Below are 14,996 nucleotides of genomic sequence, written 5' to 3' on the forward strand. Positions count from 1 at the left end.
CTAGGCTTTCTCTAGGATCTTATGTATTCCAGTTGATAATGCTTGCTAATTCACACGATTACTTGGTAGATTAATTCTTTTGTTTTTGCTTATCTGTACATATCCCTTTATTAGAAGGTGAGCTCCTTGAGAGTAGGGATTGTTTCTTTTCTTTTCTTCTTTCTTTGTTTCTTTTAGTCTTAGTGCCTATATCATATATCAGTGCCTATATATAGCACTGATATATATCTATATCTATTTGTCTATATCTATCTATCTATCATCTATCTATCAATCTGTCTATCAATATATATATGTATTGAACTGGATTGGTTTGACTTCAACTCTTCCCTCTTTTCTGAATAGGAACAGGGACTATACCTGTGATTTCATTGTTAGAGGGAATTCCCAGATGTGGAAATTCTATCCATTAATTTTCTCTGCAATTTATAATCTTAGAGAATTATCCAAAAGGTTTAATGACTTGCCCAGGGCCAGAGAGTCAGTCTGTCAGAGGTGGACCTTGAAGTCAATTCTTGGCTTTAAGGCTGACTCCCTATTGACTGTGCAACACTGCCTCAACCTCTGTTCTGCTGTCTTCAAAATCCAGATTTCTAAGACTGTCTTCTGATCTATGTGTTTGTTTCCTTTTTATTTTCTTTTTGATTTATGGAATAAAACAAGCATTTCCATAATAAATGTTTAAATTTCCATAAAAATATGCCTACACATGAGACTATAAACCTACGCACAACTTGCTATTTCTTTCAAATATACAACAAAATTATCATGTAAATTTTTTTCTTTTTCTTTCTTCCTTCTCTTCTCCCCCACCGCACTAGATGGCTACCATTAGACACAAATAATTACACACACACACACACACACACACACACACATATATATATATGAAATTGTTCTATACATGACTCTATTAGTTCTTTCTGTGGATGTAAATAGCATTTTTCTTCATATGTTCTTTACAGTTAATTTGGGTATTTATAATAGTCAAAATAACAATCACTGTTGTTGTTGAGGCAATGAGATTAGTTGTCTTGCTCAGGATGACACAGCTAGTAAGTGACAAGTGTCTGAGACTGGAACTGAACTCGGGTCCTGCTTCTAGGGTTGGTACTGTATCAAAGTTGTTCTTTAAATAATATTGTTATTATTATTATTACATACAAAGTTCTCTTGGTTCTGCTCATTTCATGCTTCATTGTTTTTTTACAGCTGCCTTCAGGAGCTCTATTTAGAAATTCTGACATTCCCTCTAACATTTTTTTGTTTTTGCTTATGGTTGTTCCTAAGGCCTTTATTTTTCCAGTTTCCTGGTATCAAAATCACAGTGTCATCTTTTACTTAGTGATTGTCTTTTATTTCCTTCATCCAGTCTGTCACCAATCCTTGTTAACTATCCTGTTGAAATATGGCTCAGACATCTGGCTTTCTTCCATTTCCTCTGCTACTGCACTAGCTCAGACCCTTATCTCTTCACACCTGTATTACTACAGCAACCTCCTATATCTGGTTTCTGTCTCTGGATTCTCCCTTCTGTGGGCCATTCTGCAAAAACTACTGTCTGAATAATCTTTTTAAAATACAGATTTCATCATAGTGCTTCTTTTTTTTTTTCTAATTCCTACCACATCAAATCTAAACTCTGCCTGCTGCCTTGTTTTTATGGCTTTCCATCATCTGTTTTCCTGATTGCTTGCCTATCTAACTCTATTTCTTATTACATCCCAGTGAACATCTTGATCAGGCTAGTGCACTAATCCTTTCCATGCTAATTCTCACCTTGGTATATTTGTTTATACTTTTCAGGAATGCCCTCTTTGGTCCTCTTTATCTTTCCACATCTTACTTGTTTCTTCAGCCTTTCCTCTGAATTTAGTGCCACAAAGACTGGTCATTGCTCTTTAAGTGTTTTTTGAGTTGGTTTTATTTTCTGGTATAGAATGAGTTCCTTGGAAGGGGGCAGAGAAGCAACAAAGCTGGTGCATTTCTTCATTATGATTTTATTTTTGATTTATGTAATAAAACAAGTATTACCATAACAGTGTAATAGAAAAAAATGATTGCACATGAAAAATTACAAGTGAAATCTAATGTGTTGGTGTTGCACAACTTGCTATCTCTTTCTAGTATATAATAAATTTATCATTCAAATTTCTTTTTTTTTCTTTTCCCTTCTCTCCATGGTTACCATTAGACACAAGTATGTGTGTATGTGTGTGTGTATGTGTACATAACGTAAAGTCATTCTATGCGTACTTCTATTTACCAGTTATTTCTCTAGATGTAGATCACATCTTCCTTCATATGTCCTTTGTAGTTAATTTGAATATTTATAATAGTCAAAATGACTTATGCATGTCTTATACAGGGTATCCCAAAAGTCTTAATGCACTTTTAAACTTTTATAAGCTTAAAAGTATAAATACTGCAAACTTATTAAAAAACCTTGAAAGATTAGTCATTTACCATTAAAAATCATGCATTTCTTATTAAAATTCAAAATAATCACTGCTTTGTTTTTTCTGTCTCACTCTAGTTGATTTTTAACATTAGCAAAAACTTTTATGCACTGCTGTTTAAGTGACTGAAAGGATTACGTTCTTAATTCTGGTCATCCAGAGAATGAGTTTTTGATAAATATGAGACATTTTTGACGTAACCCAAGAAAAAGTCTAATGGTGATAAATCAGGTGACCCAAATGCCAAGGAAGAGAACTTTTTCTCCCAGTCCACAGGTTTGAGAAAGTATAATTCAAAAATTGTCACAAATGTAATAAATTATGAAAAGGTGACTCATTTTTATTAAAATTAACATTAGACATTTAGTTTTTACATTTCATAAAACCAGAGAAGCATAAAAGGAAATTTAAGAAATTAAACTTTCAAATGACATTTTTATAAGTGTCTAATAATAATACTTCTGAAGTGATTAAGGCTTAAAACTGTCCTAAGTTTTTGGACAGCCTGTATTTCTTTGTCTTCCATAGCAAAACAAAGTTAGAAATATAGATGTTCAGAGAGCAACTAGGTAGCTCTGAAAACTCATCTTCTAAGTTTAAATCTGCCCTCCACATTTTCTAGCTATGTGAACCTGGGCAAGTCACTCAGCCTTGTTTATCTCATCTGGCAACTGGAGAAAGAAATGAAACCACTCCAGGATCTTTGCCAAGAAAACCCTAAATGGGATCACACAGCTTTGGACATGACTGAAACAACTGAACAACAACAAAGTCCCGATTGGATGTCTGATTAATAGCTCCTGAGAAGTGAGGAATAGTTAAAAGTTTAAATAGCTATTCGGAAGCTCAATGGGCAGGTATAAAAATAGTAACTGAATTCAATTTACTCTAAAATTCACAGTCCAAATGATTAATGCTCATCCTAGTATCTAATTCGTTTTCTTTCTTGTCTCTTTTTGTTGCTTTCTCTATCTCCTCATTTGATAATCTTTTTCTTTTTCTTGTTTGAAGTGTTAGTAAAAGTAACAAAGAAAAAGTAAGCCTTCATATTTTAAAAAAATCATCTAAAGTAATTTGGGAAATATCTCATCTTAGCATCACTGTAGCATTTGATTACGGGAAATTAATAGGAATTCTCCCTCCTCCTCAATAAATCCTCCACTAAAAACAATTCATAAGGAATAAAAGTTCTAATATTATGCCATAATGCCTACAGTAATAATTTATATGCCACTTCTTGCTAGACTGTAAGCTTCTTAAGGCCAGGAAATACTGTTTTGCCACTAGAAAAATGGCTTAGATATGTAATATAAAAGAAAGCACATTGCCCTAATTATCCATCTTCAATAAAAGATTATTTCAATCTACAATTTAATTAATTAAATATACAATTTAATAGAATTCAGTTAATTTCTAATAATTACCTATTATGTTTGAGCCAATACACAGTCTTTAGGATTAAAAAAAGGAAGAAACAAGTGGGTATTCTACTATATTTCATAAGTGTATGCATAAATAAATGTCATGCATTATAATTCAAAGAGAATGCATATGAGGGTCTAGAGAGACCATCTGTAAGAGACAACACAGATGAAGTTGAAAAGCAGTACAGAAAAGGGGTATCCCTTGGGTAAAGACAAAGATGTGGGAGATAGGCTATCACACATGAAGAAGAGGTATTAAGCTAATTTGTCTAGAATAGAGAGTGCATGAAATGGTGAAGGTAGACTAAGAAAGAACAAAATTCAGCCAGTTCTGTTATAACACCTATTTCAAAAATATGAATTTGTTCTGTTGTGATTGATACATTGGGGAATATTTTGAGCATAACTTGAATTTCAAGTTTGCTTCTACATTTTATTTTCTGTGATAATGAATGCATCATTCACAAGAATTCACCAGCTACAACCCTTCCAATGTCTGCCTCCATAAGCAAACTTTAGGTCTTTGTTAAGATAAAGTTTTATTATTTTTTGTTGTTCAGTTGTTTTCAGTCTTGTCCAACTGTTCTTAACTCCCTTTGGTTTTTCTTAGCAAAGATTCTGGAGTGGTTGGCCATTTTCTTTTCTATCTTATTTTACAGATAAGGAAACTTAGGCAAATAGGATTTAATTGATTTGCCCAAAGTCATACAAAGTGTCTGAGACTTCATTTGAACTCAGATCTTCCTAGTACTCTATCTACTGTATCACCTAGCTGACCCAAATCTTCTGGTACAGCAGGATCTGTGGTTGAAGGAGAGCTCATCTGCACCACTTCTACCTTTACTCCCTTCCTCGATGGCCTCTTGTTCTGAGGTTTGGAGTCACAGCCTGTCCCACTGCTGCCAGACTCTGTCACCATCCAGACTCCATGGAAACCAGGACTTAAGCTAAGCAGTGGTCTGAAGTATCTAGGACACCAATATTATTTATTTTAATAGTTATGAATTTCTTAAACATTTCACATGCTAAAGCTGGGCTACTATTTTATTAGGTTTCTATCTTTTTAAAAAAAATATATCCCTGATGAAGTTTTTGAACATCATGTCACTAACCCCATTTCCCCCACAAACTCTATGGTTTATGTTGCATTATTTTGCATGCCATAGTGTTTTTATTTGTTTGTTTGGGAACATATATATATTACATTATAGCAGAACTGATTACTTACGCACCTTTAGTTAGATAATGCATTCGATAGAGCCCTGAGTTAAAATATGAACCTGACAAGTCACATAACTTCTTTCTCAGTTTCTTCATCATTACATGGGAATAATAATAACACCTACTTCCCAGAGCTGTTACGAAGAAAAAATAACATTTGTAAAGTGCTTTGCAAAGTTGAGTTACATACAAATGATTGTTATTATTGTTGTTGCTGTTATGGGAATAAAAGCATAAAGTTCATTACTATGACCCCTAGTGTGTGTGTGTGTATATGTATATATGTATATATATATATATATATGTTATATATATACACATATATATATAACATATATATATATAACACTCTTTCCTTTTGATTCTCTCTCTCTCTCCCAATTTTTTCTTCTTCCTCCTTTTATTCTTCTACTCTTCTTTAAAAACTGTCCTTAATATTAAAGCAAAGTACGGTCTTAGTCTTTCATTTATTGAATAAATAATTTTTGTTTCTTATTGCACAGTCCACGATATAGTGGAATAAAAAAACTAGATTTTTTTTTTCTTTTTCTTCTTTTAGTTCTGGCATTCTTTCATAGCAAAAACAGAAATGTGGGTCAGGAGGGTAGAAGGCAATTACTTTACTGTCTTTGGCTTTTGTTCTTTTTAAATTTTATTTGCATTCCATTGGAGAAGCTCTTGGAATCAGACTAATTTTTCTAGCTTCAATCAAGACCTAGTGTCTGTTATTTTTCCTTTTTTTTCTGGTCAAAGGCCATAAATTTAGTTTTAAGGACTATGGGATTCTAATGAAGGGTTAAAAGTTCATAAGAAATTTGTAAGAAATTTTCTGATCATATATCAGATCGTTGTCTGGGTCCATGGACTTAGAATCAGATCCATACATAGGTAATTAGAAGAACTGATTTAATCTCAGCTTTTCACGCTCTTGCTTACCTTTGTAAACTGCCTACTTTTGTTGACTACCTTTTGCTAGATATGGTAGTATATGAGTAGTGGTACACCACTGTTCTTAGCTGGTGGTGAGATTTGCCTGTTTAATTCCAATAATGAATGAGACTGATGTTAACTCCTGAACAACTGATCATAATATGAAATCAGTGCATATCCTTAGCCTTAGATTTATTTAAGATGGAGGTTTGACCATAGACTATAAGAGATGCAAGAATGCTCTTGCTTGGGAAAAGTTTTTTTGATTATTGAATTTTATCATATGGAAACTGAGAACCTGTAAAATGCCCCAGAAGATGGTAACATAGAGAAGTTTAGTAACATAAAACCAGTGGAAATATGACCTAGTAGAAAAGAAGAACCCAGCAAAGAAAATCATAATGACATTACCAGAAAGTAGTATTAGTCCTGCACCATCAGAGGTGTGAGTTCCTCTGGCCTCACATGTTCTGTATGCTTGCTCCCTGGTTACCTATGTTCTCTGTATTTATATTCTCCCCATCTATGATATGGCCTGTGGGAGAGCATACCCTGTGTAATAATGGGATAATCTTTTCTTGTTATTTTTTTTAGCTATGTCATTTAATTAAATGCCTTTTTTATGATTTGATATTTTTTCAGGCTGACTCTTGCAAGTGAATACATGGGTGTGTGGGGTGGTGCTAGATAAGCTTTGGTTTGATGAAGGTGTTAATTCAAAAAAATCACAGTTTCTTGAACTAATTTTTCTTGGAGCTTATATAGGAGAATAGATGTCTCAGATATTATAGATATAATACTATATTATAGATATTATAGATATAATATCTTTTATCCTTATTTTTCTCTCCCTATTATCATTTGTGGCTCTGCTTCCCCCTCTTCTTCCCACTTAATTCCTATATGTTGTTGTTCAGGCATTCAACTATGACTGACTCTACTTGTTCCCATGTGAACAAAGTCCATGGGATTTTCTTGGCAAAAATACTGGAGTGGTTTGCCATTTTCTTCTCCAGTGTATTCGTATTCTGCAAATAAGTAATTGAGGCAGATAGGGGTTAAGTGATACTGAATGTTTCAGGGATTGACAGACTTGGAGGAACCGATGGAAGGACTTTACCAGAAATGGAGTTATGGCTTAATTTGTCTCAAGCTGGGAAACTTCACCTGGACTAGACATGGAAAAATATTAACAGATTAATATCTCTTTTAATTGGTGGAATGATTCATTTGTTTAATTCTAATAATAAATGACACATGCTACCTAGTTGCTTTGATACAAGTAGTTGTAATATAAAATCAGTACAAATCTTTAGCTGAACTTAGATTTATTTAAAATTGTTGTTTTTAGGATGGCTAGGTCGTGCAGTGGATAGAGCACTGGACCTGGAGTCAGGAGTAGTTGAGTTCAAATCCGACCTCAGACACTTAATAATTACCTAGCTTGTGTGGCCTTGGGCAAGCCGCTTAACCCCATTGCCTTGCAAAAACTAAAAAAAACTAAAATAAAATAGTTGTTTTTGTTTTTTACATAATTTTTAAAAGTTCTACCCCATGTTTTTAAAATTAAATCGCTTGTTACTTATATATGGCTTTCAATACATTCTTCCCTCTTGTGATTTACTACTGGCTTTTGATAGTAAAACATTTCTCTCTGATGTCACATGGGATTGTACCAAAACACCTGGAGCAAGAAGCTACTTCAAGAGTTGAGCTTTCAAAGAAATAGGGCAGATAATAGGTATTAAAAACTAGTATTCTATTATATTAAGTCATAAAATTATGCTTCTAGGGATCTGGACAATCACCAAAGGCTCCCTGTTCCTTTCATAAAAAATTAACATATGATGCAATCAGTATTTAGGGAAGAGTAATCTGGCAAATAATTTTCAAGATGGATTAAAGGCAGGAAGAAAAATAAATTGGTCTCAGGAGAAATCAGTGAGCAGTTGCAAAAGTTAAGTCAAGAAGCACTTATTAAGGACCTACTTTGTGGCATGGGGATACAGATTTTTAAGATTTTTAAAAAAAAGAGTCTCTGTCCTCAAGAAGCACACAGTGTAATGGGGGAGACAACATGTAACAATATATATGTTAGTGCATTTGTGTAAGTATGTGTAAGTAAACATATCTATGTATTTTGTCAGGTTAAAAATTTGAGATATGAGTCAATAAAGATTTGAATTTGATATCAAGCAATGGGTTCAGAAAACATATTTCTTGGGGAAGATTGACAAGACTTTGTGATTGACCAGATTCAGGGGAAGGGGATTAAGTGGTTGAAAGAGATGTTATTGTTGTTGTTGTTGTTGTTGAAGAAGAGTGAGGAGTCAAAGATGATTCTCAAGTTTTAAGAGAGGCACTAGAATGGTTTTCTTGCCCTAACAAAGCAAACCAAAATATCCAAGAAAGTCAAGAGGGAAAACTGGATTTTAGGCAACAGGGTAATAAATTTGTTTTTAAACATTGAGGTAATAGTGGAATGTCCAAGTGAAAAATGTTCAAAGTCAGCTGGAGATAGAGGAGGTCAGAAGAGACATTAAAGCAGGAAATTGAAATTTTGAATCTGTCACCAATTATAATGACTTCCTTCCCCTTGCTTCACATTCTACCCCTGTCTTTGTCCTCCTTCTTCATGTCTTTTTTCATGTGGACTATTAGTGTTTGACTTGTGGTAGACTATTCCAATTTTATCTTGGTCTGATCAGCCATATATGTATATATTCTCATTTCCACTAAAGTGTGTTCATTCAGAAATTCAGTGCACCAAGAAGTCCTGTGAGAGTTGATTAGATCATCTTACTGAATCATAGGATTTCAGAGTTGGAAAAGACTAACAAAATGATCTATATTTTCTACATAGGTCTAAGGATCCCCACATCCAGGTCATCCAGATGAAGACCTCATCCAAGGTGGAATTGAAGAATGCCTATAGCTTTCTCAAACTTACCATTCCATATAGGGATAGCTACAATGACTTTCAAGTTTTTCCTTATATAAAACCCCAAATTTACCTTTCTGCAACTTTGATTGTTTTTCATAGTAGTCCCTTTGGAACAAGAAAGAACAAGTAATTTAAGACAGAGCATCATATACTTGGAAAGTAGCTATCACGTACCAGCTGTATCTTTTCTAAGTGAAACATTCCCACTTCAACTGATTCTCATAGTTGGTTTTTGATAAAAGTTTGTTGAATGAATGAGTAAATATAACAGAAAGTCAAGACCCTTAGTGACCATTATCTTCTAGATATTTTCTGGCTTATAACTATCCTTCCCAAAAGTGTGGTTCCTGGAACCAAATGTGTTACAGTATCTGATTAGGGCAGAGTACAATGGGATTAACATCTCTTTATTTCCTCATTCCTGGACACTACATCTCTTAAAGCAGGCTAAGGTTCCATTTCCTTTTTGGGTTGATACACCACAGTGATGACTCATACTGAGTTTGTATTACATTAAAATCTCCAGTTCCTTTTTCTATAAACTGCTCTAGCCACACTTCTCTCACAGCATGTAATCCAATTTGGATTTTTCATAGAATCATAGATGGAGATTTAAAAGAAGTTAGTGGTTATTTAGTCCAATTTCTTCATTTGGCAGATGAGGAAAGCAAGACATAGAAAGGGGAAGTGATTTCCTCAGCATCACATACCATATATGATAGAACCAATATTCAAACTCAGGTTTTCTAATTTCAAATTTTATTCACTTTACACCATACATTGACAAATCTATGTAGCTCCTAAAATTGATCCTACATCTCACTGCCAAATAAACTTTCTATTACACAGCTTTATTCATGTCCCAGTGAATGAAATCCAATCTCCAAAGGTCCCATTTAAGAACTTCCATGATATGTTCCCCACCTATTCTATTGGATTTAATTCAAACTTCTATATTTTTGTGTTTTTCTTTTTGTTTTTGCAAAGCAATGGGGTTAAGTGACTTGCCCAAGGTCACACAATTAGGTAATTATTAAGCATCTGAACTCAGGTCCTCCTGACTCCAGAGCCAGTGCTCTGTCTACTGAGTCACCTAGCTGCCCTCAAACTCTATTTTTTAAAGAGTTGTTTTTATAATGGGGGAAGGGGATCATACATACCATAATCATTGCAGAATGTACCATCTGTGTTTCTATGTGTGTGTGTGTGTGTGTGTGTGACTGTGACTTAAAGGCTAAAAAAATTCTAATTTTGTAGAAAATATTTGGAGATGCTTGTTGACTGACTGAATGTTTTGGTTTGTCAAAGTTCTTTCTAAACTAGAACCAGATATAGTACACTATAGTAGACTGGGGCACAATACCATGGGACTTTCACCTCCCTCATAATTGCCACTGTGTTTCTATTATTTTGGTCTACTATAGCTTAGGTTTTTGAGTTTTTTGCTTCTGCCTATTGTTGATTTATATTGAGTTGGTAAACCGCCATACACCACTTCCCTAGATCTTTTTAATGAAAATTATTTTCAAGATATGCCTAGTACATTCTATATTTACAACATATTTTTAGATCTCAAGGATAGTACTATATACTTATACTTAATAAATTTCCTCTTCTTAGACCTTGCTCACCATTCCTGCCTGCCTTTTGTCCTGACTGTTGTCCAAAATGATAATTATCCCTTCAATTTTTTTGTCATATGCAATTTTGAAATGTATGCTAAATATTCATTCATCCAAGTCACTGGTTAAAATATGTTGAATAGCAGAGCAGATGAGGTTCTTCTATAGCTTGCCGTACCATGAGGGGAAAAAAGCAAAAATTCTGAGAACATTGTGTGACTGAGAAACATCTAAGAAGCTGTGTGATTCAGGGGCATGTCTCAGCAAGATAACTAGTGTTTCCAAAATGGCTTCTTCACCAAAGTCCTTCTTTACCACTAATGATGCTGCTTTCATCCCCTTGCAGATCTCCCCTTGTCTTCTAGTGACGTTGTTGAACTCTTGAGCTCCTTTCCAAACTGTGCTGGGACCTTTTCTTCCTTTTCTCACTGTTCCAAGCTCCTTTCTGCTCCTTAGGTTATTCTTTATTATTTTCCTCTAAAGATCTGTTTTCTACCTCTATCCCCTCAAATATTTTGGTTCAATAATTTAAATTGGTTTGAAATATTTTTTCAATTGTGCAGTTAGTTGAAGCAGGTCTTGAATATGAATAATTGGAGAGTACTTTGGCTTTTCCAGGACTGGTAGTTTCATGGAAATCTTTTAGTTTCTGGTTCTGGATTCCTGGAGGTGTCTATCTCAAGGTTGAATGGTCACTAGTCAGTGATGGATAGCAGCTCAGTATCTTAAGCTAGATTATCATCATCATCATCATAATAGCTAACACTTTAATAACAGTTTATGATTTGCAATGCATTTTACATATATTATCTCATTGGGCCCCCAAAACAGCCTTGTGAATTAGCAACATGCTAGAACAACATGCTAGAACAATATATGAAATAGAAGTAGATGAAATTTGGTAGAGAGAAATGTAAAAGCTTTGGTTCAGAAAAACTTTTTTGCAAGGTTAGTTTAAGTCTGGGTAAAAACACTTTGGATGAATTACAAGCTCTGATCCAATAATACAATATAATAGGCCAAAAAAAAGTGCAAAAAAAGGACTGATTGTTGGAGGCATAGTGTCTGACTAAGATGGTGAGGAGAATGGAGTGGTAACACTACTTTTCTCACCTCTGATAAGTGGTGAGTTTTTTGATCAGTTCTCAGTAATGTCTTGGGGAAGGACAATGGTAAAATGGAGAATAGCCAAAGAAAGCCAGTTAGATTACTGAAGAGCCTAAGTTGATATTGTGGGAGAACCACTTATAGAATGTGGAGATGTGTAGCATAGAAAAGATTTGGAAGAAAGAAAAAAAGAAAATAAACAAGCATTTATTAAATGCTTGTCTGTGTAACAATCACTGTCCTAAGTATTTGCAAGTATTGGCATTTGATCTTGACAATAACTCTGGAAGGTATCATTATTAGTCTCATTTTACAATGGAGGAAACTGAGACAGCAACTAAGTGACTTGCCAAGGGTTATAGAATCAATAAGTATTCTAAGGCCTGATTTGAACCCTTCCTGACTCCAGAAACTTTCCACTGAGATATTGGGCTTCTTCTAAGAGTGGGATATAGTTAACTTCAAATATATTAAAGTTTATTACATGAAAGGAGGATGAGACTTCTGCTTGGCCCCAAAGGGGCAGTTTTTTCTTTGTATAAGGAAGAACTTGCCAGGAATTAATGAAATAAAATAAAAGAGACTTTCTAACTCCAGGGGCAGCACTCTATCCACTTTGCCACTTAGCAGTCCCTTAGAGATTCTTTTAGACAAAAACTGGACAATCAGTTTTCAGGGATATTTTGATAAAAGTTGTACATTTCCAGCTGTCCCCATGGGAGGTTTCATGGAGTACTTACCAACCAATTCACTTGCAAGTCATGGCATCACCTTCCTAATGTTATGGTCTTCTTGGAGAACAAAGGATAAACAACAACCAACCAAGAGCATAAGTAAAATACCTAAGTATTGAGGATGGGAAGAGAAAAGATAAAAACTTAAGGTGGGAAATCTTCCACAAAAGCCCCCCTAACTTTTGTTTCTCTATAACACAGACTCTTGGCTGTACATTGTGTTCTCATTGGGCCATATCCTTGTATCAGTTTGGAATCACTTCATTCATTTTTCAGAACAGAAGGGAGACTGCCCCATTGTTTCCTTATACCTGAAGCATATACAGATGTGTTTCTGTTTTTCCTTTCTTAGAATCCTTGGCTCCCTTTTGCTGTTTGGATTCCAGCTTGTCCTCCCTCAGCCCTCCATTGAGCACAGAAAGGTAAGTCTTAGACATGTATAGGTTTTTTTCTGTAGCAGTAAAATTTGTATTTACTCTCGTTTTTCTCTTCTTGTCACTTTCTGGTAGTCATCTTCCTAGTCTTTAAGACAAGTGAAAGTATTAGCTAGCAAGAGGATAGAAATCACTCTTGCTCACAGTTTTTGCTTCCACATATCTTAATGATCTTGCTGGATCTTGGGCATAAAAAGACTTAGATTTGGAAGCAGCTCCAGCCTGACAAGTAGGTAGAGTCAATATGCTTGGTATGTCTCCAGACATTCTGGGAAAGCCCCACCTGACCTCCAAAATACTTCCTCTCAGATTACCGAAGCCACAGTTCCATTTATTTCTTTAGTTTAGGTCCTCCAAGATGCAAATAAGTATCTTCATGAAAGAGTATTAGATTATATCTTCTCACTTATTAGCATCTCAGTGAAAATCAATTTTTAGGCAACCTTTCCTTTGAGTAGTTCATTGATAGGTAGGAAATAGAGGTAGAAAGGAATAATGGAATTCAATTCAACGAGTATCTATTAGTCTATGAAATTGGGGAAGTAGAGCCAAAATGCTGGAGAAATGGCAGGGTGCCTCTGAGTTCTCCCCAAAATTCATCTTTCAATAATGCCATAAAACAATTCCTAGAATGACAGAACCCATAAAAGGACAAAGTGAAATAATTTTCCAGTCAAAGAGAATTTAAAAGGTCAGAAGGCATGATCTGTTGTAACAGGAGGAAAGTAGAGCACTGTCCAGTCCATGTAGCACCAGTACAGTACAGGTCACAGCAAACCAGAAATAACACTTGGTTGCCACTGAATCTACAGTGGCACAATTCCACAACTGCTTCCAGAGTTCTCAGCCTACAGATGGCAAGTTGATCAAAGTGATCACAAGGAGATTACAAGAGTTTCTTTGCTGGCATCAGAGACAGAAATAGAAATTGAAAGAATCCACTGATCACCACCTGAAAGAGAGCCTAAAATGAAAACTCCCAGAAATAATATAGCCAAATTTCAGAGACCCCATGTCAAGAAGAAAATATTACAAGCAGTCAGAAAGAAATGAGGCAAGCCACAGTCATGATAGCATAAGATTCAATAACTTTTACATTAAAGGATCAGAAGACTTGAAATAAAAATTCCAGAGGGCAAAGGAGCTAGAATTACAACCAAGAATCACCTATCCAACAAAACTAAGCATAGTTCTTCTGAGGATAAAAAAAAACCCTGATATTCAATGATATTGAGGACTTTCAAGTATTCTAATATAAAGACCAGAGCTGGACAGAAAATTTTACTTTCAAATACAAGAGGCAAGAGAAGCATAAAAAGGTAAACTTGAAAGAGAAATCATAAAGGACTTAATAAGGTTAAAATGCTTATATTACTATATGAGAAGATGACATTTGTAACTCACAAGAACTTTCTCACTATTAGGGAAGCTAGAAGGAGTATACTTAGAAATGGGATAGTATCTAAAAAAATAAAATTAAGGAGTGAGAAAAGAATGCACTTAGAAGAAAGGGAAAGAAAGAATGGGATAAATTATCTCACATAAAAGAAGCAAGAAAAAACTTTTACATTGAAGAGGAAGGGGGGGGAGATGATAGGAAGTGAGTGAACCTTACTGTAATCAGAATTGGGTCAAAGAGGGAATAAAATACACATTCAATTGACTATAGAAATCTATCTTACCCTACAGAAAAGTAGGTGGGGAAGGGGATATGTGAAAGGGGTGGTGAAAGAAGTGAGGACAGATTGGGGGGAGGAAATAGAAACAAACACTTTTGAGGAGGTTCAAGGTGACAGGAGAGATGGAATAGAATAAATAAAAAGGGAAACAGGATGGAGAGAAATAGTGTTAGCAATCATAAATATTAAAAAATTTAGAAATGTTTCTTTGAAGATCTCTTTTCTCAAACATATAGAAAACTGAGTCAAATTGATCAAAATAAGAGCTATTCCCCAACTGGGAGATGATCAAAAAATAGGAAGGTTTTTTTCAGTTGAAGTAATCAAAACTATGATCATATGAAAACATTCTCTAACACTATTGATTAGAGAAATGTAAATTAAAGCAATCCTGAGCTACTTACCTCATACCTATAAGAAGGATTAATAGAACAGTAAAGAA

The 14,996-nt window shown here is 34.7% G+C and overlaps 1 protein-coding gene across 5 annotated transcripts in view; it reads left to right on the forward strand.

The window, feature by feature from the left end:
- LOC141521709 (thrombospondin type-1 domain-containing protein 4-like) overlaps positions 1-14,996 on the forward strand; it is a 481,139-nt gene that overhangs the window by 97,033 nt on the left and 369,110 nt on the right. For 4 of the 5 annotated variants that reach the window (XM_074234538.1, XM_074234540.1, XM_074234539.1 and 1 more), the window contains exon 3: positions 12,794-12,863. In XM_074234538.1, coding sequence (XP_074090639.1) covers positions 12,794-12,863 — 70 coding nt within the window. Of the gene's footprint in view, positions 1-12,793; positions 12,864-14,996 lie in introns of those variants that run through there. The other variant, XM_074234542.1, reaches the window with a different exon arrangement.

The sequence above is a fragment of the Macrotis lagotis genome, chromosome 4 (genome assembly GCF_037893015.1).
Source record: "Macrotis lagotis isolate mMagLag1 chromosome 4, bilby.v1.9.chrom.fasta, whole genome shotgun sequence".
NCBI classification, from domain to species: Eukaryota; Metazoa; Chordata; class Mammalia; order Peramelemorphia; family Peramelidae; genus Macrotis; species Macrotis lagotis.